Source organism: Thalassophryne amazonica, chromosome 5, assembly GCF_902500255.1.
Source record: "Thalassophryne amazonica chromosome 5, fThaAma1.1, whole genome shotgun sequence".
NCBI classification, from domain to species: Eukaryota; Metazoa; Chordata; class Actinopteri; order Batrachoidiformes; family Batrachoididae; genus Thalassophryne; species Thalassophryne amazonica.
The window spans coordinates 59409014-59435296 of NC_047107.1; the positions used below are offsets into that span (position 1 = coordinate 59409014).

The window sequence follows — 26283 nt, forward strand, 5'->3', positions numbered from 1 at the left end:
TGTAACTATCAGAATGGCCTAAGCAGTGGGTCACCCCTTTGAGTCTGGTCTGCTTGAGGTTTCTTTCTCAGTATCAGAGGGAGATTTTCCTTACCACTGTCACCTGTGTGCTTGCTTTAGGGGTTGGTAAGGTTAGACTTTACTTGCGTGAAGCGCCTGGAGGCAGCTTTGTTGCAATTTGGCGCTATATAAAATTAAATTAAATTAACCTTTGTTATAGAATCCAATGTATGTTGAGCTTGCTTGACCTTTATTTTGGAGACCAAGCATTCAGCACTTTAAAAGTCAAAATTATTAGTTCAACCAATAATTTTCATCACATTTTATATATATAAAAATGGAGCAACTTTAACTTTTGACCACTGCACAAACTAAAATTAACCTTTGTCACCATTTCTGCTGTTTTACCACATAACATTCAGTCATACATAGTCCAAATCATACCTTTTTGGAATCTCTATGACAACACATAATATGGTATACTTTTCAATATGATTGGAGTGTTTTAAAATTTTGACCTCTGTGTCCTTCATTGACCACTACCTGGCTATAGCTACCACCCTGGGATGGCTATCATGTAATTTTGTGTAGGCCATGGAGTGGAGTGTTACGGTCGCTGGAGCTGAGACTAAATAGAACCCCAAATACGCAAAGCAGCTGAGACACGAGGGATGAGTGTACAAAAAAATCTGAAGTGCTTTAATAATCCATAGAGTGAAGTAACTTAAATAGGTGTCATTTTACAACTAAAATACAAAGTCCATACTAAACATGGGACTGTGGGAAACCAACAGGTGTGACACTGAGGTGATATCAAAGAAGTGACAATAAGAAGCGTGAATAATCCAACTGGGTAATTACAGTTGTCAATGACATGGGGGGAGAAGGAGGAAAAACACTATCTACTGAATGACGAACCAAAACATAGCCATTGTCAATCGACCCGCAAGAGACAAACAAAACAAGAGTGACTTCAAAGATTAACTAATGACTAGGAGGTGTGCAGGGGAAAACGGAAGGAGGAACTAACAGTTGCACATGGAATAACAGAAACACTGGGAGCGGAATAACTAAACAGACCATAATTGAAGATCATAAACATAGAACAGCAAACAGTGAGTAGAACATTAACTAACAATAAACACCGAACCACAAACTAGAACAAAATCCACAGCAAATAAAAGACAACCACAGATGAAAATACAGTGAAAATGAACCTCAAAGAAGACATACACGAATAATCAAAATCAAATACCTAATCCAAAATTAGAATACAACAAGACCAATGAGGACTATGAATAACAGATGAACACACGAAGCAGACATCAGACACACCGGACATGGAGGATGGGCAGAGGCAACTAACATACACACAGGAGACGGGGTGACAGGTGCACAGGACTGGAACACACCCACGCAGACCAGATGACAGGTGTACACAAACATAGGACTCTGAGGACAGACCCGACACAAAACCAAATAAAGCCCCATAAACAGACAAGCCCACAACACTGAGGCTGGATTGTAATTATTTAGTCCCCTTAAGTGATACTGATTAGGTCAAAATTGACTACTGGCTCATCAACTAAGTAGAGGCAGTGGAGTTTCTAACCAGCGTGTTTAATAAAATTTTGGAAAGTGAGAGGGTGCTTGAGGAGTGGAGAAGAAACATGCTGAATCTCATTTTTAAGAACAGGGGTGATGTGCAGAGCTGCAGCAAATACAGAGTCATAAGGTTGATCAGCCACAGCATGAAGTTATGGAAAAGGGTAGTGGAAGCTAGACCTAGAAAAGAATTGAAGATGTGTGATGTATGAACTACAGATAAAATGTTTGCTCTGAGAGTGCTGATAAAGTATAGAAGTTCAGAAGGAGCTGCACTGTGTGTGGATTTAGAGAAAGCTTAGGGCACCAGAGTTGTATATTGCATGAGGAAGTCTGGAGTAGCAGAGAAGTATGTGAGGGTGCTGCAGGATATGTACAAGGACAATGTGACAGCAGTGGGGTGCACAGTAGGAATGACAGATGCAATCAATGTGGAGGTGGGATTATATCAGAGATTGGCTGTGAGCCCTTTTGTGTTCACAATGGTGATGGACGAGATGAGACAGAAGTCTTCATGGACTATAATGTTTGCAGATGAAATTGTGAGCGGTAGTGAGATTAGAGAGCAGGTTGAGACACAGAGATGTTGAGATACCCTCTGGAGAGAAGGGGAATAAAAGTCAGCAGAAGTAAGACTGAGTACATGTGTGTGAATGAGAGGGAGCCCAGTGAAATAGTGTGGTTGCCATCAATCGAGGTGCTGAAGGTAGATGAGTTTAAATTGCCTTTTCTGTGGCAGCACCACGACTCTGGAACGATCTTCCGCTGACTGTCAGGTCCTCAGAGTCTGTGGGACAGTTTAAGTCCAGACTGAAAACTCATCTCTTCTCCCTGGCTTTCAACACTGGCTAAGTGGTGTATACTTTGCTCTGCTATTTTGCTCTGTATTTTTAGATTATTTATTTATTTATTATTTTATTCTTTTCCTTTAATATTTTACACTTTTATATTGCTATTATTGTGAAGCACTTTGGTCAGCTGCAGCTGTGTTTTTAAATGTGCTATATAAATAAATTTGAATTTAAATACTTGAGGTCATCTATCCAAAGTTATGGAATTGTGGGAGCAAGGTGAAGAAAAGAGAGCTGGCAGGGTGGAGTGGGTGGAGAGAGGTCACAGGATTGATTTGTGACAGAAGGATATCTGCAAGAGTGGAACATTTACAAGACAGTAGTGAGACCAGAGGTGCTAACAAAAAGACAGGAGGCAGAGCTGAAGATGCTATATGATTTTGTTTGGGAGTGGCAAGGATGGACAGGATTACACTGCAAAAAAGGGCCGCCTAAAAACAAGATTAAAACACTAAAACCTGAAGACACAAAAACAGCTTCTTTCCATCTGCAGTTAGACTAATAAATAACGGAGACAATCCAGAGAGAGACGAGATTGACATGGATTGAACATGTGCACAGGAGGTACCCAGGGTATATAGGGTAAAGGATGCAAAGGATGGAGCCACCACACAGGAGGAGAAAAGGGAGGCCAAATCGAGGTTTATGGATGTGCTGAGGGCATGCAGGTGGTTGGTGTGACAGAGGAAGATACAGAGGACAGGTGTGAGATGGAAACTGTTTATTTGCTGTGGCGACCCCTAATGGGTAGCAGCCGAAAGAAAAAGTTTTCATTTTCTGAAATTAATGAATCAAAGCATATCCTATATATACACTCATGTTAAGGTTAACCTGTTGACATCACATTATGTGATGCAAACCAAACTCCATTCAAAAATCTGGCATTTTAAGAGTTTGACAAACATGACATCTTCTACTTGTGATGACATTTTGTGAATTAATCAGGCCACACTCTTAAATTCAGCGTGCTTTCAGTCCAACATACTGTGAGGAAATGTACTTTTTTGAGAAGATTTTGATATCTGAGTTAACTGGGAAACGATGCCTCCTTGTTCTTATCTCCACTAGATGTACCAGCTGTGCTAAGATCAGCCAGAAAAACAAACAAACAAAAAAATCACTGAGATACAAAGAGGATCTTTAAATTTTACCAAATACTGGAGAATGAAAAACTTAACACTAACACTGATTTCAACCTGTTCTGGAAGCAACAAAACTGCTACAGAATAGAATAGGGTTCACTTATAGCTAGAGTGCCATCCACAGTTCACTAAACTGACAAAATATATTTTCTCCTGAAATCCAACCATTATAATGTCAGTTTATTTTTGAAACATCTTGTAAAATTGCCTTGAAAAGAGCATATTTATCTGGGTGGCAGGGGGGATTCCATAACAAATATTTTAATTTCTTTTTAATGCCATTTGCAGAAAGACGCGCGTGTGTGCATGCATGAGCTTTGAAAAGACCATAAGTTACCTTGATGCGATGCGTGACGCTAACGTTCCTGAAATGTGGTGTAAATCACTCCATATTTGTTATAAGGTTACGAAAACAGCGTTTTTCATTTTTAGAAGTGCTCTCTAGCTTTTATAATATATAAGAAACATGGAAGATTTGCACAGAAACGCCAGGGTTTGAGAGTGTTTTCCGTCATATTGGATTAGGAGCCAGAGAGAGACCAGCCAGTGACATCACTGTATGTTTCTATTCAGAGTGGCTGCAACCGTGCCCTTCCCATAATGCCAAAGTCTGGGGAAGCCCCCCATGACCTATTACGTCACCGTTAGTCTCAACCGTCGCTGCTGTAAGTACTTCAAGGCCATCTGTTCTTTTGAATTTTTTCCCTTTAGGGGAACTTTTTATAATACTTTTTTTTTAAAGCCAAAGCGAATTTTGATCGTATTGGTAATGTCATATTAAAAATTCCACACTTAAAGGACATTTCACACATTATTTAACATCCCGGTTAGCAACACATCATCAAAGTATTCATGACTGCTAGTCTATCCATTCACACGCGGTAATAATTATTGGTCCCTGATGTATTTTACTGCCAATTATTCCTCTCGCCCGGCGAGTCATAAGGTGCATTTCTCAAAAATGTCTTACTCAGCATTTCTCACCATGTGACGTACATTTCACTAAAATCAGAAACATCTGGATGGCCGAAAGGCAGAGTGAAACAAATGCTGCTACAGCTGATAACAAAGCTTCTGAGCTTTCATTCAAAAGTGATGGCTCAGATTTACAGAGGATGTACAGACAGGAGACAACACACTTCACTCCGAAACGCTTAATTTTTTCAGTCTATCGGATTTTGGATCCTACCGTGTGGCGACACTGCTGTCTGTGTTGCAGGACGCTATTTTACTGCCGAACATGGACATGCACATGGAATGTCTTCATGACACGGTTTTTACAAGCTGCCTGAAGATGCAGATGTATTTCTTACATTGGAAAAAGTCAGAATACATTATTTCAGGAGATAATGAACTTTCTATCTAATGTGCCAGAATTGTAAGAGAACTTTGTGAGGACCTGAGGCAGAGCTGCCGTGTGACATTGTTCTCTATCTGGTGATTGCATGTGAGGACTTCTTTCATGGAGTGGATGTGGACATTATTCTCTGGCTGATGATCATGCGTGATCTGTGTTTAAGGACTTCTTTGATGGTACATATTTAATCTTGGAAATCATTCTACAAGTGGCTGAGTGCCTTGTTCAGCTTTTTACCTTTTGTCTCAGCATTCTTAATGTTAGCAGCTACATTCCATTCAAGCGTGTGCTGGGACGTTTTCCTCAAAGCTACGTAAACACTGTTGGAAACACTCATAAAATCAAGTACTCATGAGTACTTTGTTTTTGGCAGACTCCGTAGCTGCTGCGAATGCCGTATAGTTTAAGACCGGTCACAGAAGTGCACAAAGTAATCCCGGTGTATCACTGGATGTCACTAACAGCCTAAATCTAAGTTGTTGTGATTTCAGTACATGTCCTTTAAAGGCTCATAAATAAAATGATAGTGGTGCCAATGAAAATTCTTTAAAAGCCTTAAATTTTTAAAAAGCATAGTGGCCCTATAACTGTAAACAGAGTGGGGCCACAGATTTATTGTCAAGTTAATGTTTGGCCAAAGTCAGCAAAATCTGGGAAAAATGGATGGTTCTCTCATACCCAAAACAACAAAGGCAACACCATGATCATTCCCAACTCTCTTCTCCCTCCTCAACGCTCAGAGATATCTCACACAAGTGAAGGTTGCAGATAAAAAGAAATGATGAGTTGTTTTTGACTACCCAAACAAAGCAAGGACAACTTCTCTCCTGCAGTCAGTATTCCAGGGAAAGCTGACATTAAGGACTGATTGGTTCCTTACCCCCTTTTAGTTTACAACTATATCTGCATATGGGGTATGGACCAACGAATGTTAATACAGCCCACCCCGCGAGAGGCAGCTTCATTGCCTGCCATTTCTGTTTTAATTAGTATAAGGATGAACTAAGTGCACTCAAAGCACACAGCTACTTTATCTAATCTGACTCTAGTTGTGTGTCAACCATAGAATGCCACAGCCAACATGTTTAAAAAAAAAAATGCTTTGAATTGCATGGCCTCAGATATTCTCTGATATGACAACTGTAATCATCAAGCCACTCTAAAAAAAAAAGGACAACCTAGATAATGAAAGACCATACTCAATCTCCAATTTTTCTGTAAAAAAAAGAAAGAGGTGATTTTCAATAGACTAATCTATTCTTGGCACTAGACAAATGTTTTGATGTATTTGAGTAAGTATTTTGGAAACAACACAGCACTAAATTGCTCAAGTTAAGATCTTCAGCAATGTCCATGAAAGCATAGATAGTGAAATAACGGATTTCAATTCTGCATTCAACACAGTTGACCACAGCATATTAGTAGACAGATTGCTAATCTGGGTGGGGTTGTCTGGCATAGTACTAAACTGGTTTGAATCCTATTTAAAGGATAGGAATTGCTTTAGGTCCATAGGTAAATACACATCTGAATGGACAATAATTATGTGGTATTCCACAAGGTTCCACTTTGGGGCCCGTTTTGTGCCCCTTGTGTTTTGGTTTAGTTTCTTTGAGCCATTATGAGTTGGTTCGTGCATGGTTGTTTCACGTTTGAGTTATTTATCGGTGATCTTGTTAGACCTTGCAGTCCTTGCACCTTTTGTTATGATTTGACATGTCATCAATCAATCAATCAATCAATTTTTTTATATAGCGCTAAATCACAACAAACAGTTGCCCCAAGGCGCTTTATATTGTAAGGCAAGGCCATACAATAATTATGTAAAACCCCAACGGTCAAAACGACCCCCTGTGAGCAAGCACTTGGCTACAGTGGGAAGGAAAAACTCCCTTTTAACAGGAAGAAACCTCCAGCAGAACCAGGCTCAGGGAGGGGCAGTCTTCTGCTGGGACTGGTTGGGGCTGAGGGAGAGAACCAGGAAAAAGACATGCTGTGGAGGGGAGCAGAGATCGATCACTAATGATTAAATGCAGAGTGGTGCATACAGAGCAAAAAGAGAAAGAAACAGTGCATCATGGGAACCCCCCAGCAGTCTACGTCTATAGCAGCATAACTAAGGGATGGTTCAGGGTCACCTGATCCAGCCCTAACTATAAGCTTTAGCAAAAAGGAAAGTTTTAAGCCTAATCTTAAAAGTAGAGAGGGTGTCTGTCTCCCTGACCTGAATTGGGAGCTGGTTCCACAGGAGAGGAGCCTGAAAGCTGAAGGCTCTGCCTCCCATTCTACTCTTACAAACCCTAGGAACTACAAGTAAGCCTGCAGTCTGAGAGCGAAGCGCTCTATTGGGGTGATATGGGACCTGATTATTCAAAACCTTATAAGTAAGAAGAAGAATTTTAAATTCTATTCTAGAATTAACAGGAAGCCAATGAAGAGAGGCCAATATGGGTGAGATATGCTCTCTCCTTCTAGTCCCCGTCAGTACTCTAGCTGCAGCATTTTGAATTAACTGAAGGCTTTTTAGGGAACTTTTAGGACAACCTGATAATGTCTTGTCTCAGCATCACTCTGAGACAAGACCTTTCTGATTTTAGAGATATTGCGTAAATGCAAAAAAGCAGTCCTACATATTTGTTTAATATGCACTTTGAATGACATATCCTGATCAAAAATGACTCCAAGATTTCTCACAGTATTACTAGAGGTCAGGGTAATGCCATCCAGAGTAAGGATCTGGTTAGACACCATGTTTCTAAGATTTGTGGGGCCAAGTACAATAACTTCAGTTTTATCTGAGTTTAAAAGCAGGAAATTAGAGGTCATCCATGTCTTTATGTCTGTAAGACAATCCTGCAGTTTAGCTAATTGGTGTGTGTCCTCTGGCTTCATGGATAGATAAAGCTGGGTATCATCTGCGTAACAATGAAAATTTAAGCAATACCGTCTAATAATACTGCCTAAGGGAAGCTTGTATAAAGTGAATAAAATTGGTCCTAGCACAGAACCTTGTGGAACTCCATAATTAACTTTAGTCTGTGAAGAAGATTCCCCATTTACATGAACAAATTGTAATCTATTAGACAAATATGATTCAAACCACCGTAGCGCAGTGCCTTTAATACCTATGGCATGCTCTAATCTCTGTAATAAAATTTTATGGTCAACAGTATCAAAAGCAGCACTGAGGTCTAACAGAACAAGCACAGAGATGAGTCCACTGTCCGAGGCCATAAGAAGATCATTTGTAACCTTCACTAATGCTGTTTCTGTACTATGATGAATTCTAAAACCTGACTGAAACTCTTCAAATAGACCATTCCTCTGCAGATGATCAGTTAGCTGTTTTACAACTACCCTTTCAAGAATTTTTGAGAGAAAAGGAAGGTTGGAGATTGGCCTATAATTATCTAAGATAGCTGGGTCAAGTGATGGCTTTTTAAGTAATGGTTTAATTACTGCCACCTTAAAAGCCTGTGGTACATAGCCAACTAACAAAGATAGATTGATCATATTTAAGATCGAAGCATTAAATAATGGTAGGGCTTCCTTGAGCAGCCTGGTAGGAATGGGGTCTAATAAACATGTTGATGGTTTGGATGAAGTAACTAATGAAAATAACTCAGACAGAACAATCGGAGAGAAAGAGTCTAACCAAATACCGGCATCACTGAAAGCAGCCAAAGATAACGATACGTCTTTGGGATGGTTATGAGTAATTTTTTCTCTAATAGTTAAAATTTTGTTAGCAAAGAAAGTCATGAAGTCATTACTAGTTAAAGTTAATGGAATACTCAGCTCAATAGAGCTCTGACTCTTTGTCAGCCTGGCTACAGTGCTGAAAAGAAACCTGGGGTTGTTCTTATTTTCTTCAATTAGTGATGAGTAGAAAGATGTCCTAGCTTTATGGAGGGCTTTTTTATAGAGCAACAGACTCTTTTTCCAGGCTAAGTGAAGATCTTCTAAATTAGTGAGACGCCATTTCCTCTCCAACTTACGGGTTATCTGCTTTAAGCTACGAGTTTGTGAGTTATACCACGGAGTCAGGCACTTCTGATTTAAAGCTCTCTTTTTTAGAGGAGCTACAGCATCCAAAGTTGTCTTCAATGAAGATGTAAAACTATTGACGAGATACTCTATCTCACTTACAGAGTTTAGGTAGCTACTCTGCACTGTGTTGGTATATGGCATTAGAGAACATAAAGAAGGAATCATATCCTTAAACCTAGTTACAGCGCTTTCTGAAAGACTTCTAGTGTAATGAAACTTATTCCCCACTGCTGGGTAGTCCATCAGAGTAAATGTAAATGTTATTAAGAATTGGATTTATTTTCCACTAACCTTGGTTAACTCCAGTCATATTAACCACAACCTTGGGTTGTCCATTTCACTCTCCCAGGTTTAGTTAATTTCCCCTCGTCTTTCCATTTGCTTTCTTGTCACACCTGATGTCAGTTACTTCCATTTGCTTTAAAGCCACACCTGTGTCATGGTTCAGTGCCGGTTGATTATTTCCCTGTGATGTCAGTCATTGTTTGTCTCCAGGTCGTCCATCCAGCCTCTCACTTGGCCCGTTTGTCCATCACCTGTTTGTCTTCTGTTAGTAAGTGTTCTTTTCACTGTTGGTTTTTTTTACAGTTGCCTTTTGTTTTCTCACCATTTGTTGGTCACTAAGAATCTTGTATTTCTGATTTTGTCACTTTGGATTTTCAAGTCACTTTTATTATAGACTCATGTAGTGTTTTGGATTTTGTCACTGTGGATTTTCAATTCACTTTTATTATAGACTCATGTAGTGTTTTGGATTTTGTCACTGTGGATTTTCTAGTCATTTTTATTATTGACTGTGGGAATGTTCTTGATTTTGTCTCTTTGGATTTTTTTTTTTTTAAATCACTGCCAGGTTTGGGAATGAAACACTTTGGTTCTTGCACCTAACCTCCTATGTCCGGCTGTCTACTTCCTGGGGTACAACCCTTGTGCAAAGTGGTTCCAACCATGACTGAAGCATATAGAAGCCAGAGAAAATGCCCAGTGTTGTACAACCAAAATGCTCCCAGGTCTAAGGAATTATCATACCCCGAAAGACTCCAACAACTAAAACTCCCTATGTTAGCATTCTGTAGACACTGTGGAGACATTATTGAAATGGGTTCTGTCTGGCAAATATGACTGAAGTGTGTGATTTCATCAAACTCTCGGATCAAACGCCAAACACAAGAGGGCATTATTTGAAAGTTGTGAAAACCAGGCCAATTCTATTCTGCACAAACAGACCTTTTCAGTTATGATCATAGACATACGCCTGTTAGCACAGACACCTTGAGATCAATGTATCTACACTACTTTCAAAGCATCCTGAGAGGGCTGAAGGTAGTGGATGAACTGACAGAAGAGGCACTTAATTGAGCATAACGTTATGAATCCTCATAGGTTACAATAGGTAGGTTGTCCTGTATGCTGCTGGACCCGGGTATGGAATTCTGTTCCCTCATGTCTTTTACTTTGGAATGACTGGCCTTAGAACTTTTTTTTTTCCAGCTCAACCCTGAAAATCCAAATTGCATTTATTATTTTTTTTTAATGAGTAACCTTGTCAAACACGTGTCCTGGGGCCTCATTTATAAATTATGTGTATGCACATAAACCATGCATATGGCTTTTCCATGCATAAATTTTAATTTATGAAGGATGACTGTGCTGTTGCTGTGGGAGTGTGCACACCTCACACAATCTTAAGACCATGGGTATATACACACACACACACACACACACACACACACACACACACACACACACACACACACACACACACACACACACACACACACACACACACACACACACACACACACACACACACACACACACACACACACACACACACACACACACACACACACACCTTCCAGTTTGGGAATGCCCAATGTGAAACAAAAGTTCTGTACTCACTTAGCTGTTGATCCTTTCAATTCTGTATCCAGCCTGAGTGAGCATTGATATGGAAGGTGAAGAACAAATGTTAGTGAGTTAAGCTCAGGGTGGGAACACACAATCACTATAAATGCAAAGGCTGGTGTTAAGTAGGCGTAAGAGGGTAAATAAAGACTGAATACAAACTGTGAGTCTTTAAGGTCAGAGAATGAATCACAGATATAACAACTCAGAGTACAAAAAGTTTCCTGTTCATGTTAGGGGATAAATCTGTTGATGCATGCTGACCATCACAAAAAAAAAATGAAGAAGAAGAAAATAAAACCTTAACAGCTGCAGCACAATCAGGAAAATTGAAGCAAACGAGGACAACAAGGAAATATATATTCTAAGGGGGGGTATGGCGTTAGCTAAGCAATCACATTTAATGTATTAAACATTGTCACAGGGCTGTCTACAGACAACTCAAGTGTGTGTGTGTTGGGGGAGGCTGTATAGCATTTTGTAGCTAACCATATTTAACATAATATACAAATAATGAATGCTTGAGTGCAAAGGTGAGAATATTTGCATGAGCTGAAAAGATGGAATGTTCTATTCAAGGAGGTGGAGCTTTCCATTGGGAGAATGAAAGCATACATTATTTCTTTTAAATGACACTTAAAGCCCCTTTCACACCGGGGCTGCTCCCAGTTGCTTCCTGTTGTGTCATGACTAAAAACCTGGATTAATGTTTTTAGTCACATAGCACTACTATTATATATATATATATTTAATCAGGGTGCATTTTGAGCTTTCTTTCATTTTTAAAAGGCATTATCTCAGCTAAAAATGAAGATATAAAGCTCAAATTTGGAATATACCGTATTTGGGCACCCCAGATACAGTAGTAAATTTCAAAGATGGGATACAGACCTAATTTTTCATTCTGTAGCATCACAAAAATGGCAGTTTGTCCATTCTCGCAAAAAATTCCAAAATTTTAAAGAGCTGTACTAAAGGGATTCAATGGATAATCTTCATATTGTAGAATACACATATCTGGGGTACTAGTTATATGTGCGTAAAACATTGTGGTCATAACGTGAAGGGTTTTTGAATTATTGACTCTTGAAAATCGAACATGATGGTAGAATGTCAAAAATAGGCCTCTAGTCTCTTTATGATTTGACCATGTGGGCAAGTGCTCAGCCACTTCATACATTTTTTGTGGAGAGCATATTGATATACCAACTTTATGTCAAAATGTTTTTTTATCTAGCCTTCATAGTGAAAACAAATTGCAAAGTAGGGTACCGTAAAATGGCATAAACCAATTTTGAACCTGCATTTGCATATTCAGAAAGCAATATATCAGCTCTGAATGGAAGCATAAAGCTCAAATTTGGTATTTACAATATTTTGCACCTCAAAATAATGGCTCAACTTTGAAAGACAGATTATTGAGCTTATTTTTTCCTTTCATGGCATCATAAAATTAGCAATTCAGTCATCAACGCAATTTTGTTACAACGTTTTGACGAGCTGTACTCCGAGAGTAAATTGAGAGATAATGTTGATATTTCAGAATAAAAGAATAAAAAACTACTTGGAATTAAGCAGAATATTTTGCATGTGTTCATCAGACATAGGTAGGTACTTGCAAAAAAATAAATAAATAAATAAATAAAAATAAATAAATAAAAATCACGAGAATCCGAGTCGGTGACCTGGGAGGCATCTGATGATTTCACATGGAATGACCCAGCTGCCACTTTCTTGCCAGTTATTTATTATGTTGACACAGTTTAAATGAATACCTCTCCCAGTTCTCTACAGATGTTGAACGCCATTTACCATGGCACATTAAGATTTATAATTACAGTAGCTGTAAACACCTCACTCACCACTGTATTCTTTGGTCAGTTGGTCATCACTATCCATACACAGACTTTTGCATTTGTACAACTTCATTAATATAAATCACTCATTGCACTGTTGCCCTCATATATCTCCTCCTACATGTCACGCAGACAGTGTAGTCATAGCCTGCACTCACAGGCCTTTATTACTTTCAGTGTTCCTTCAGTACGTACAGAGCTTGGCAAAAAGGCTTTTTCTTATTTCACCTCTTTAACCTAGAACAGTCTACAACAGGATCTGAAGCTGTCCAGCTCGATTACAGTGGGGTTTTTTCAAACTTATCTTAAGAACACTTGAAAATCCCTGAAAACCTGTTCCTGTTTTTAGTATTTTAATCTAATTCCGTTTGGCACTTTGATTTTACTGTATTGTACTGATACTATGTCTCTGTCAGCCTGTAACTAATTGTTGTTTGTTATATTGTATGCCTGACTGAAACACGTCTCTCTTGAGAATGACACTGTCTCTATGAGACTAGCTGTACAAATAAAAATGCAGATATTGCTGAATATTTATTGAAAAATGATGAGAGAGCACTCTTAAAGCCACTCTGCAATGACTACAAGGAAAGTAGGTCATCACTATTTACCATAGCATGTTATTAAACTGACTGTATAACTATAATTGACAAATTTGTAATTTTAACCCATTTCTTACACCATTTAGGGTTATTCTTCTCCGTGGGAAAGTTATGTAAAATGCACAGTGGGTTGCATGTGCATTCTAGATCTTTGTGCTCACAATTGTGAATATATTACACTGTTTTTTTGTCACCGTTCAGCTCTATAATAACTGTTTGCATAGTCAACAATACCACAATGTGCACCTGTCATGTTTACACTGCACCTGAACTTCGTCCTTAAGGTGGAAACACATTTAAAGCTACACGTCTCCTGTAACACTCATAATCACGCTACCTGGGTATGGCCGGTGTTTCATCATGCGCAGTCATGATGTACACTTGGCTTATTGGTAAATGCTGTCATTGTGTTACAGCACTGTTTCCTTCTATTAGTGAAATAATAGTCTTTACACAATATGAGCAGAAATACCAGTTGCTTAGACCCCATGTAGACTGGGATTGTCAAGGTTTTTTCTGAATCTAAATGCTTCAAATCTGATTTAAGCCGGATTGTTTCCAAGAGGTGGGTTGAGCCGGATCTGAGCTGGATTCTCTGAAGGCAAATGTGGCTAGAATCCATCTGGCTCAGGACATCAAACTTCCTCACTATGTCAGTACACCCACAGCATCCTCTCCACTGTGGCGACGCTCAGTGTGGCTGCAACGGTGAGGAAAGCAAACTTTTTTGTCTTCGCACCTAGAAAAATCACTGGATGCATTCCCTTACATGTGTCAGACACTTCCAGATCACATCCTTGTGCCAGGGTTGCCAACTATAATGCATCTGGTGTGACACTCACACTTTCAGCATCAATCTCACATTTTCACGCACAAGCAAGTAATGTCGTGCCAAAATAAAAAATTCTCCCATTTATTTTCTGTTGATGACTAGATTAGACCAGACCACAGCGCATTGTTTCTTAATGAAAGGAGAGGAGTTTAAGGCGCACACCTAAAACAACTGTTAACATCTGCTTACAATGTTCTGACTGCAGTATTCTCTGATTGTTGATTCACCAAAAACCTTGCAGCTGATACATCACCTGCGTGTGAAGAGTTCAGAGAGAATTTGAGCATAGCTTCGAAGCTTGTTTCTGAGTCGGTCACTTTTTTGGCTACAGACTTCAACTAGTTGCAAACTAGGTAAATTAAAGGACATGTCGTACGTTAATGTCCTGGTTAGCAAGCATTCATGATTTTATGTCTATCTGTGCACATGCGCCAAAATCATCAAATCAATCAAAATCATGTATTTTATAGCTAAATTATTACCGAAGCGTTTTGAACCAATTAATCAAAATGAAGCAATTGTGTTGAAATGGTTCAGTGTTTAGAAGCATTTGATAAAATTACGTATGGCGACATCTGCTGGCCAATCTTTAACATAGCACTTGCATGGAACAATGAAACAGGTGCTGTTGCATGATAAATAATAAAGGTGCTATGTGCATCTTGAAATTTTTGACTATATTTTCATTTAAAGACATTAGCAATATACTTGTGTTATAATTTGATTGTGCCATCATAAAATACTGTATGTAATACAGATTTGGGGGCTTCAAAAGGTTTTAATTTAAAAATAAGATCCTTTCAGTGGTGTTAGACTTGAGTCTGTTCCTATTCTCTCCAATTTTGGAGAAGACTCACATATGAAGATAGATTTTGTCCAGCTTGTAAAGAGTTGGATAAACAGCTGCCTCCCTATCTCTCCTTGCAAATTCACTGCAGAAAATGGTTCTGGGAAGCATAAGCATGGCTAAAATCCCTCAGCTTCTGGGGCACTCCCCCCCAGACCCCCCAACCAAGGCCCTCTTGACCCCTAGCCAATCTTATCATTTTTATTTATTTGCCACTTACACTCAACTAGATTGAGTTTGGACATGTGTGTAGCATAAACACTGTCCAACTAGAAAGCTATCTACATAGATTGACTCCAGCTCGACCAGGATTACCAACCCCAGTCTGAAAAGGGTCTTACAATGTATAAAACAAAAGATAAAGGGTCGATGAATACGTAAATAAATAAATAAGTGACCATATTATATTTAGTGCAGCAGATAACTGAAACAATCATGCAAATGGTGATAAAAGCATCAAATTTGGCAGAAATACTCCTTAGACACTCCTCTTTTGAAAAAAAAAAATGATTGGCCACTTGACTTTTCAATCGGTGGTCAGGTAGGGGTCAATTGAAGAATTACACAGAGGTCAAAATTAAAAGATGCTCCAATCATATTGAAAAAATATTCTAGATTATTTGCCTGATCATAAAGATTCCAAAAAGGTATAGTTTGGACCATCTGTGACTGAATTCGATGGAGTTACGGGATAAAAACAGCAAGAATGGTGACAAAGGTCAGTGTCATTTTGTACAGGGGTCAAAAGTTAAAGTTGCTCCAATTTTGGTAAAAAGTGAAGCAATTTATTGGTTGAGCTAATAGGATTAATAAATGGAATAGTGCTAACAGTGTTGAATGCTTGGTCTCCAAAGTAAAGGTCAAACAAGGTCTACGTCTATTGGATTCTATGACATGTGACATATGTTACCCCATAACGTGATAAGTAAGGATGATACATGGTCCAAACTATTCCTTTTTAAAACCGTGTGCACATCACTCTGATGACTTTTTTTTTCCACACTATCAATGACTGGTTCCCTGTGCCACCCGTACATGTTGGCGGTGGCACAATAGCTGAAGAGACATGCGTACGTCAGCCAGGATTTTTGTGTGATGCACCGCACATTTCCACGCTCACGTCACTTGTGATACATCTGCACATGGACATGCAGACGAGTGTACGCCAGGTTTTTGTGCGTACGCACACTTTGTACATGAGGCCCCAGATCATAGCCTATGGTCTCACCCACACACAAAAATGTTAGGTATTTGGTGCTAGCTTGGCACTAATGTCACTGTCTTGGCATTGCACCTAATCGAAGAGAATAACAATGTTTGTGTCTCTTTCCATTCCAAACAAATCCTCAGCCAGCAAACGGGAAGAATTGTTGTTAAAGCCTGTATTTTAAGTTTTAATTTAACAAAAATGAGGACTGCTCATGTGAAACAGGTGTACTAACAACACACAGAGTAAACAACCAAAAGGATCTGTATTATTAAGATAATCTAAACAAACAAACAAACAAAAAAACAAAAACAACAACAACATAAAAAGCCCTAAAACTGCTGATTTACATGGTTCCTCAGTATTTATATATTTTACCACATCCACCTCATCATGAACATTGAGGGACGTACTGCCAACTGAGTGCCAGTAAGATCAGATGCATACATGGTTAAAAAAACCAACAACAAAAACAAAAGACCTATCTGATTAATTCCCTGCAAAATCACTTCCAAAAATACTTACTCCACATAAGACAGTGTCGAGAACAGCCAATATCAAAGACAAATGATGCGGAAAGACTGAGCTAACACTGGCAAAAATACTGCTGGATTAAATACACTGAGCAAAAATATAAATGCAACACTTTTGTATTTTTGCTCCCATTTTTCCTGAGCTGAACTCAAAGATGTAAAACATTTTGTATATACACAAATCTTGTTCACAAATAAATCTGTCTAAATCTGTATTAGTGAGCACTTCTCCTTTGCTGAGACAATCCATCCCACCTCACAGGTGTGGCATATCAAGATGCTGATTAGAAAGCATAATTATCGCACAGGTGTGCCTTAGGCTGGCTACAATAAAAGGCCACTCTGAAATGTGGCTCAGTTCCTGCCACTGAAACATTCCCACAGCATGATGCTGCTACCACCATTCTTCACTGTACGGATGGTGCCTGGTTTCTGCCAAACATGACACCTGGCATTCACGCCAAAGATGTCAGTCGTCTCATCAGACCGCAGGATTTTGTTTCTCATGGTCTGAGAGTCAGGTGCCTTTTGGCAAATTCCAGGCGGGCTGCCAGGTGCCTTTTACTAAGGAGTGGCTTCTGTCTGGCCACTCTACCATACAGGTCTGATTGGTGGGTTGCTGCAGAGATGGTTGTCCTTCTGGAAGGTTCTTCTCTCTCCCCATAGGAATGCTGGAGCTCTGACAAAGTGACCATTGGGTTCTTTGTCACCTCCCTGACTAAGGCCCTTCTTCCCTGATCGCTCAGTTTAGATGGGCTCAGTTTAGATGGGCGGTCAGTCCTGGTGGATCTGAACGTCTTCCCTTTACAGATGATGGAGGCCACTGAGCTCATCAGGACCTTCAAAGCAGCAGAAATGTTTCTGTATCCTTCCCCAGATTTGTGCCTTGAGACAATCCTGTCTCGGAGGTTTACAGACAATTTCTTTGACTTCATGCTTGGTTTGTGCTCTGACAAGCACTGTCAGCTGTGGGACCTTATATGTAGACAGGTGTGTGCCTTTCCAAATCATGTCCAATCAAATGAATTTACTCCAGGTGGACTCCAATTAAGCTGTAGAAACATCTCAAGGATGATCAGTGGAAACACGATGCATCTGAGCTCAATTTTGAGCTTCATGCAAAGGCTGTGAATCCTTGCATAAATCAGTCAATCAATCAATTTTTTTATATAGCGCCAAATCACAACAAACAGTTGCCCCAAGGCGCTTTATATTGTAAGGCAAGGCCATACAATAATTATGTAAAACCCCAACGGTCAAAACGACCCCCTGTGAGCAAGCACTTGGCTCAGTGGGAAGGAAAAACTCCCTTTTAACAGGAAGAAACCTCCAGCAGAACCAGGCTCAGGGAGGGGCAGTCTTCTGCTGGGACTGGTTGGGGCTGAGGGAGAGAACCAGGAAAAGACATGCTGTGGAGGGGAGCAGATATCGATCACTAATGATTAAATGCAGAGTGGTGCATACAGAGCAAAAAGAGAAAGAAACAGTGCATCATGGGAACCCCCCAGCAGTCTACGTCTATAGCAGCATAACTAAGGGATGGTTCAGGGTCACCTGATCCAGCCCTAACTATAAACTTTAGCAAAAAGGAAAGTTTTAAGCCTAATCTTAAAAGTAGAGAGGGTGTCTGTCTCCCTGATCTGAATTTGGAGCTGGTTCCACAGGAGAGGAGCCTGAAAGCTGAAGGCTCTGCCTCCCATTCTACTCTTACAAACCCTAGGAACTACAAGTAAGCCTGCAGTCTGAGAGCAAAGCGCATTATTGGGGTGATATGGTACTACGAGGTCCCTAAGATAAGATGGGACCTGATTATTCAAAACCTTATAAGTAAGAAGAAGAATTTTAAATTCTATTCTAGAATTAACAGGAAGCCAATGAAGAGAGGCCAATATGGGTGAGATATGCTCTCTCCTTCTAGTCCCCGTCAGTACTCTAGCTGCAGCATTTTGAATTAACTGAAGGCTTTTTAGGGAACTTTTAGGACAACCTGATAATAATGAATTACAATAGTCCAGCCTAGAGGAAATAAATGCATGAATTAGTTTTTCAGCATCACTCTGAGACAAGACCTTTCTGATTTTAGAGATATTGCGTAAATGCAAAAAAAGCAGTCCTACATATTTGTTTAATATGCGCTTTGAATGACATATCCTGATCAAAAATGACTCCAAGATTTCTCACAGTATTACTAGAGGTCAGGGTAATGCCATCCAGAGTAAGGATCTGGTTAGACACCATGTTTCTAAGATTTGTGGGGCCAAGTACAATAACTTCAGTTTTATCTGAGTTTAAAAGCAGGAAATTAGAGGTCATCCATGTCTTTATGTCTGTAAGACAATCCTGCAGTTTAGCTAATTGGTGTGTGTCCTCTGGCTTCATGGATAGATAAAGCTGGGTATCATCTGCATAACAATGAAAATTTAAGCAATACCGTCTAATAATACTGCCTAAGGGAAGCATGTATAAAGTGAATAAAATTGGTCCTAGCACAGAACCTTGTGGAACTCCATAATTAACTTTAGTCTGTGAAGAAGATTCCCCATTTACATGAACAAATTGTAATCTATTAGACAAATATGATTAAATGTGAATTCTTTTTTTTTCTTTTTTATCTTTAACAAATTTACAAAAATAAAAAGTAAAAACTTTTTCACATTGTCACTATAGGGTGTTGTGTGTAGAAATTTGAGGAAAAAAATGAATTTCATCCATTTTGGATTAAGGCTGTAACATTAAAAAAATGTGGAAAATTGAAGTGCTGTGAATACCTTCCAGATGTGTTGAGAGGTAGAGAGAGAAAGACTAGCAAAAAGCACGTAAATGTAAATCAATTTCACCTTCCTCTCAAAAGAAAAGCCCTTGTCTGCATGAAAGAAGTTTGACTTACTTGAGAATACAGGGTGGAATGTGAACAAACTCCATGGGGATAATTTGCTGCAGCTCGTGCAGACTACCCACATATCTGATCTTACTGCTGAATTTGGAGCTATAGAAATCAAGAAGAAAATAAATTATGAAATGATTTGTTTTGCAAAGTTAGATCCACCAATAATGTAATAAGCTATGAGGTTCTCAAATTCCAATACATAAGTATGCACATTTAGGACATTGGAATGGTTTAGCAAAATCATTATGCTTCTGGGGTAAAGCTGTTGTAAATTACATTGTGTAGAATTTTCTTGATAAAGCACTTGACGTATATTGTGATATCAGTTCTATAGTTGAACATTTTGTGTAAACTCTTACATTTCTACAATACCTTATAAATGGTCTCGTGATTCCCAACAATGTCCGTATGAACCAGGAAGGATGCACAATAATGAACATCTTCAGGTTTTTCTTCAGCCTGCGAGCCCCCCCCCCCCCCCCCCCAAAAAAAATGAGTGCATTAGTATGTACAGTACATAAGAGTGTTAATCAAAATCATGCTCACTATCCCCATCAGAAAAAGTAACATATTGCCTAATTAATGTTAATGTTAAGCCTAACTGGAAAATATCAGATCCATCCTTCTTTACCATAAAAATATTGATTGAGCAACATTTGGACTTGCTTGCATTAATTTAAACACACTGTATTCTACAGTTGTCCATAATGAGAGAGTTAGTTAACACCTTTTGTCAAAATTAAATTATATATGTCAAAATTAAATGGTATATACTGTAGGAATGGAGAGATGTTTATTTTCTCCATCTAAGATTGTCTTATTCACTCAACTTTCTCAGAAGCAGGCAATTCAGCTACCCTCATATAATTACACATATTTTTTTACAACATGTAATTTCAAGTGTCAAAGATTAAAAGTGAGTTTTCAAATAAGTTGTGGAAAAAGTAAAATTAATTGGTAAAGAGACCAAGAGTTGGATGTTTGGTTTGTTATAGGATTACAGTTGGTGTACATGTGTGACTTTTTTACCTTCTGTCTATCATTTGATAGCATTTTTTCATCCAAGAAAAACCAGGCATCCTTCTGCGTGGTGTTGCACCATTCAGGTAAACAATCATGTAATCTTCTGCCACCATTAGCTCCAAGGTACTGATTACATACCTAAACACAAAGACAATTTAAACTCAGTTTCCTCCAAATTTACCATTCACTGCCATTGTCTTTGTTTGTCTTAATAATACAGTAAATGAAATCAAAGAATTAACCAGTAGAACAGGTGAACAAACCAGTGTGTGAGTGTGTGGCCAAAATGTTTGCTCAGCTGCATGTACGTGTGTTCATAATGGCTGAACGAACTACTCCGCATGCACACGTGGGGCACACGTGCATGCACGAGCCCAGGAGCTGTCCATCTAGAGTGCGCACATAAAAAGGCTGAGAACTGTCAGTGATCGCCTGCTGTTGGACAGGTGTTTGATTACTATAATGCTCCATTCACTGGAACATTGCTAGATTTTATTCATTCGGCTGGACTCTATAACTGCTGCTGAACTGTGCTCACAGTGCGCCAACTTTTCACATATGTGCAACATTCTTCAATTCTTCAGACGCAGCCAGTGAACTTTTTTTTCATTTTTTGTAACCTTTTTTTTTTTTTTGTGCCAATCTACCATTTCCTTTATCCTTTACTTTTGGCCATCTCAGTGTACTTGATGCACATCTTAACACAACACTAGTTGGATTATCGGTGCTTCACATGGGATTTATTTATGCCAAGGTGGATGATGCATTTGTGAGCCGATCGATGTTGCCACCACACTGCACAGCTGGGTGAAAGGGACTTCACCACATGCTGCGGTCCCTGGCTGCTATCTGCGCTGCATGGAACGATTCTGGAGTACCAGACGTGAGTTGCATGTTTATTTATGCTGTCATGGGCTGGGGAAACAGTTCCACGTCATACCTGCTACAGAGTTAGGAGGTGATCATGTAATAATATGTGTATTACAGTGGTGACATCCCGTTCAGCTGCACTGTGGGGCGCTGCACCAAGCCTAGCGCAATGACACACTGACGCGGCGCAGCACATCTGCCATTGTGTAACAGCTATGACATGCACAATATTTCACATAAATTATCTCGGCCATGGGAGGGAATGGAAATGTATCTGTATTGTAAGGACATAATGGATATAACAACCCGTTCAGATCTGCTGCAGCATGCACTGGGCGACACTGACCTTTCGGTTTGATTGTGTGGTTTTCACATCCACTGCACATGATGAAAGCATGCCACATACATGTTATTACATATCAACATTTCCTTTGCCTTCCCTGGTGTGGCATCCAGTGGAGGTGGACATAGGTGGCACAAGTAGGACATGCTGGCAGGCTCTGCCATGACTGATCAATCTCAGAGCTCAATCAACCACGTTCAGATCATTGCAAATCCTGTTATGACACTATCAGAATATGTAGATTCCAATCAGATGCCGCAGAAACTGCACATAGACTGCTGTCAGAGGTGCATTCCATCTCAATGGTGCCAAGAGTGTTTTGAACAGGTGCAACACACTCAGGACAGTCCAGCGAATGGGACCAACTATGTAGACTGCTCAGAGACTGTCGCCCGTCTGTCTTCAGACCGCGCCTCAATACCTCCCAACTGTGGGCAGATGTATCATTCTGACGCAATTCGGCATGTGACGGGGTTTTAGTCCTTGTAATAAGAAAATAAGCAGCAAATTAATGCTGCAACATAAAAAAGTATATATTCTCTATGGTGTGAGCTAGCCATGATTTATTCTAGAGTATTATATACAGACATGGGGTTTAAAAACAAACCAAAAAAAAAACAAACCAAAAAAAAGAAAAAAGAAAAGAGCCTTTACTTACATAAAAAGGTTTTCCATCACATAATGATAATTGTCACAGTTGCTGTCTGGGAGAAAACATGCAGCAAACACAATGATGGCATTCTTTTCAGCATAGTAACCTGAAAACAACACAAAACAAATACTCAGACCACACATTACTTTTGTAAAGTTCATAAGCTCAAATCTGTGATGGCACCAAAAAGTCAGTTTCTTGAAATTTTATTTAATTTGTGTTTATAGTGTAAAAAAATAATAGAAATGTTTCATACTTTTGTTTTCAGTTATCCTGATTATTTGTCCAAGAAATATTCATGACTATCCACCAGGGGACATGGAATTATACTCCATCCATCAGTCACACTTTCTTATGAACATTGTGAAAATATTTTCCTTCATGTACATCTTCATATAGTGTGCTACTACTGTGTGATGTTTTATCAAAATTCAGCAAGCACTTTCGGAGGAGTTGTGCTTACAAAGTCAAAAGCATGTATACGTACCTCCGTGAGAGATAACTCTCTTATATGGCTCAATGCACTTCATATCAATGCGATGTTCCTGTTCTCCAATCACAACAGTCCTCCACAGCCTACTGTCTCTGCCCCCCTCAGCACCACCTCGTCCTGCAACGGCACCAGTTGATGGTGGTTCTGCATGCACATTCACATCTCCTGAGTCCCCTGTTGGTGACATCAAAAACAGATGATATATTCAATAATTAATATTCAGTTCACTTCAAGGTTCGGTCAGCCTATCAGGAGTTTTCTTCATGTTTGATGGATAGGAGCTTACGAGATCTGTAAGCTCCTTAGCTGCTTAGCCGCCGTTAGTTTCCTTCCAGCAGATCCCGAGCAGCCGGGAAAGCAGGCCGACTGGGTGACTGTGAAGAGGAAGCGTAGCCCTAAATAGAAGCCCCGTGTACACCGCCAACTCGTTCACATTTCTAACCATTTTTCCCCACTCGGCGACACACCCGCCGAGGATCAAACTCTGGTTATTGGCGACTCTGTTTTGAGAAATGTGAAGTTAGCGACACCAGCAACCATAGTCAATTGTCTTCCGGGGGCCAGAGCAGGCGACATTGAAGGAAATTTGAAACTGCTGGCTAAGCCGCCTGTTCTCCTTGAATTGCTGGCTGTCTGAGTGGTGTCCAAAAAATGAGGTGGGCTTCATAGATAATTGGCAAAGCTTCTGGGGAAAACCTGGTCTTGTTAGGAGAGACGGCATCCATCCCACTTTGGATGGAGCAGCTCTCATTTCTAGAAATCTGGCCAATTTTCTTAAATCCTCCAAACCGTGACTATCCAGGGTTGGGACCAGGAAGCAGAGTTGTAGTCTTACACACCTCTCTGCAGCTTCTCTCCCCCTGCCATCCCCTCATTACCCCATCCCCGTAGAGACGGTGCCTGCTCCCAGACCACCAACAACCAGCAAAAATCTATTTAAGCATAAAAATTCAAAAAGAAAAAATAATATATCACCTTCAACTGCACCACAGACTAAAACAGTTAAATGTGGTCTATTAAACATTAGGTCTCTCTCTTCTAAGTCCCTGTTGGTAAATGATATAATAATTGATCAACATATTGATTTATTCTGCCTAACAGAAACCTGGTTACAGCAGGATGAATATGTTAGTTTAAATGAGTCAACACCCCCGAGTCACACTAACTGTCAGAATGCTCGTAGCACGGGCCGAGGAGGAGGATTAGCAGCAATCTTCCATTCCAGCTTATTAATTAATCAAAAACCCAGACAGAGCTTTAATTCATTTAAAAGCTTGACTCTTAGTCTTGTCCATCCAAATTGGAAGTCCCAAAAACCAGTTTTATTTGTTATTATCTATTGTCCACCTGGTCGTTACTGTGAGTTTCTCTGTGAATTTTCAGACCTTTTGTCTGACTTAGTGCTTAGCTCAGATAAGATAATTATAGTGGGCGATTTTAACATCCACACAGATGCTGAGAATGACAGCCTCAACACTGCATTTAATCTATTATTAGACTCTATTGGCTTTGCTCAAAAAGTAAATGAGTCCACCCACCACTTTAATCATATCTTAGATCTTGTTCTGACTTATGGTATGGAAATAGAAGACTTAACAGTATTCCCTGAAAACTCCCTTCTGTCTGATCATTTCTTAATAACATTTACATTTACTCTGTTGGACTACCCAGCAGTGGGAAATAAGTTTCATTACACTAGAAGTCTTTCAGAAAGCGCTGTAACTAGGTTTAAGGATATGATTCCTTCTTTATGTTCTCTAATGCCATATACCAACACAGTGCAGAGTAGCTACCTAAACTCTGTAAGGGAGATAGAGTATCTCGTCAATAGTTTTACATCCTCATTGAAGACAACTTTGTATGCTGTAGCTCCTCTGAAAAAGAGAGCTTTAAATCAGACGTGCCTGACTCTGTGGTATAACTCACAAACTCGCAGCTTAAAGCAGATAACCCGTAAGTTGGAGAGGAAATGGCGTCTCACTAATTTAGAAGATCTTCACTTAGCCTGGAAAAAGAGTCTGTTGCTCTATAAAAAAGCCCTCCGTAAAGCTAGGACATCTTTCTACTCATCACTAATTGAAGAAAATAAGAACAACCCCAGGTTTCTTTTCAGCACTGTAGCCAGGCTGACAAAGAGTCAGAGCTCTATTAAGCTGAGTATTCCATTAATTTAACTAGTAATGACTTCATGACTTTCTTTGCTAACAAAATTTTAACTATTAGAGAAAAAATTACTCATAACCATCCCAAAGACGTATCGTTATCTTTGGCTGCTTTCAGTGATGCCGGTATTTGGTTAGACTCTTTCTCTCCGATTGTTCTGTCTGAGTTATTTTCATTAGTTACTTCATCCAAACCATCAACATGTTTATTAGACCCCATTCCTACCAGGCTGCTCAAGGAAGCCCTACCATTATTTAATGCTTCGATCTTAAATATGATCAATCTATCTTTGTTAGTTGGCTATGTACCACAGGCTTTTAAGGTGGCAGTAATTAAACCATTACTTAAAAAGCCATCACTTGACCCAGCTATCTTAGCTAATTATAGGCCAATCTCCAACCTTCCTTTTCTCTCAAAAATTCTTCAAAGGGTAGTTGTAAAACAGCTAACTGATCATCTGCAGAGGAATGGTCTATTTGAAGAGTTTCAGTCAGGTTTTAGAATTCATCATAGTACAGAAACAGCATTAGTGAAGGTTACAAATGATCTTCTTATGGCCTCGGACAGTGGACTCGTCTCTGTGCTTGTTCTGTTGGACCTCAGTGCTGCTTTTGATACTGTTGACCATAAAATTTTATTACAGAGATTAGAGCATGCCATAGGTATTAAAGGCACTGCGCTGCAGTGGTTTGAATCATATTTGTCTAATAGATTACAATTTGTTCATGTAAATGGGGAATCTTCTTCACAGACTAAAGTTAATTATGGAGTTCCACAAGGTTCTGTGCTAGGACCAATTTTATTCACTTTATACATGCTTCCCTTAGGCAGTATTATTAGACGGTATTGCTTAAATTTTCATTGTTACGCAGATGATACCCAGCTTTATCTATCCATGAAGCCAGAGGACACACACCAATTAGCTAAACTGCAGGATTGTCTTACAGACATAAAGACATGGATGACCTCTAATTTCCTGCTTTTAAACTCAGATAAAACTGAAGTTATTGTACTTGGCCCCACAAATCTTAGAAACATGGTGTCTAACCAGATCCTTACTCT

The 26283-nt window shown here is 39.4% G+C and overlaps 1 protein-coding gene across 1 annotated transcript in view; it reads right to left on the reverse strand.

Annotated features, from left to right (window-relative positions):
- LOC117509960 overlaps positions 1-26283 on the reverse strand; it is an 89667-nt gene that overhangs the window by 8405 nt on the left and 54979 nt on the right. Inside the window, exons 10-15 of the mRNA XM_034169568.1 lie at positions 23053-23232; positions 22572-22671; positions 20707-20838; positions 20050-20136; positions 19678-19776; positions 10908-10940 (exon numbers count right to left, since the gene is read on the reverse strand). Coding sequence (XP_034025459.1) covers positions 10908-10940; positions 19678-19776; positions 20050-20136; positions 20707-20838; positions 22572-22671; positions 23053-23232 — 631 coding nt within the window. The remainder of the gene's footprint in view (positions 1-10907; positions 10941-19677; positions 19777-20049; positions 20137-20706; positions 20839-22571; positions 22672-23052; positions 23233-26283) is intronic.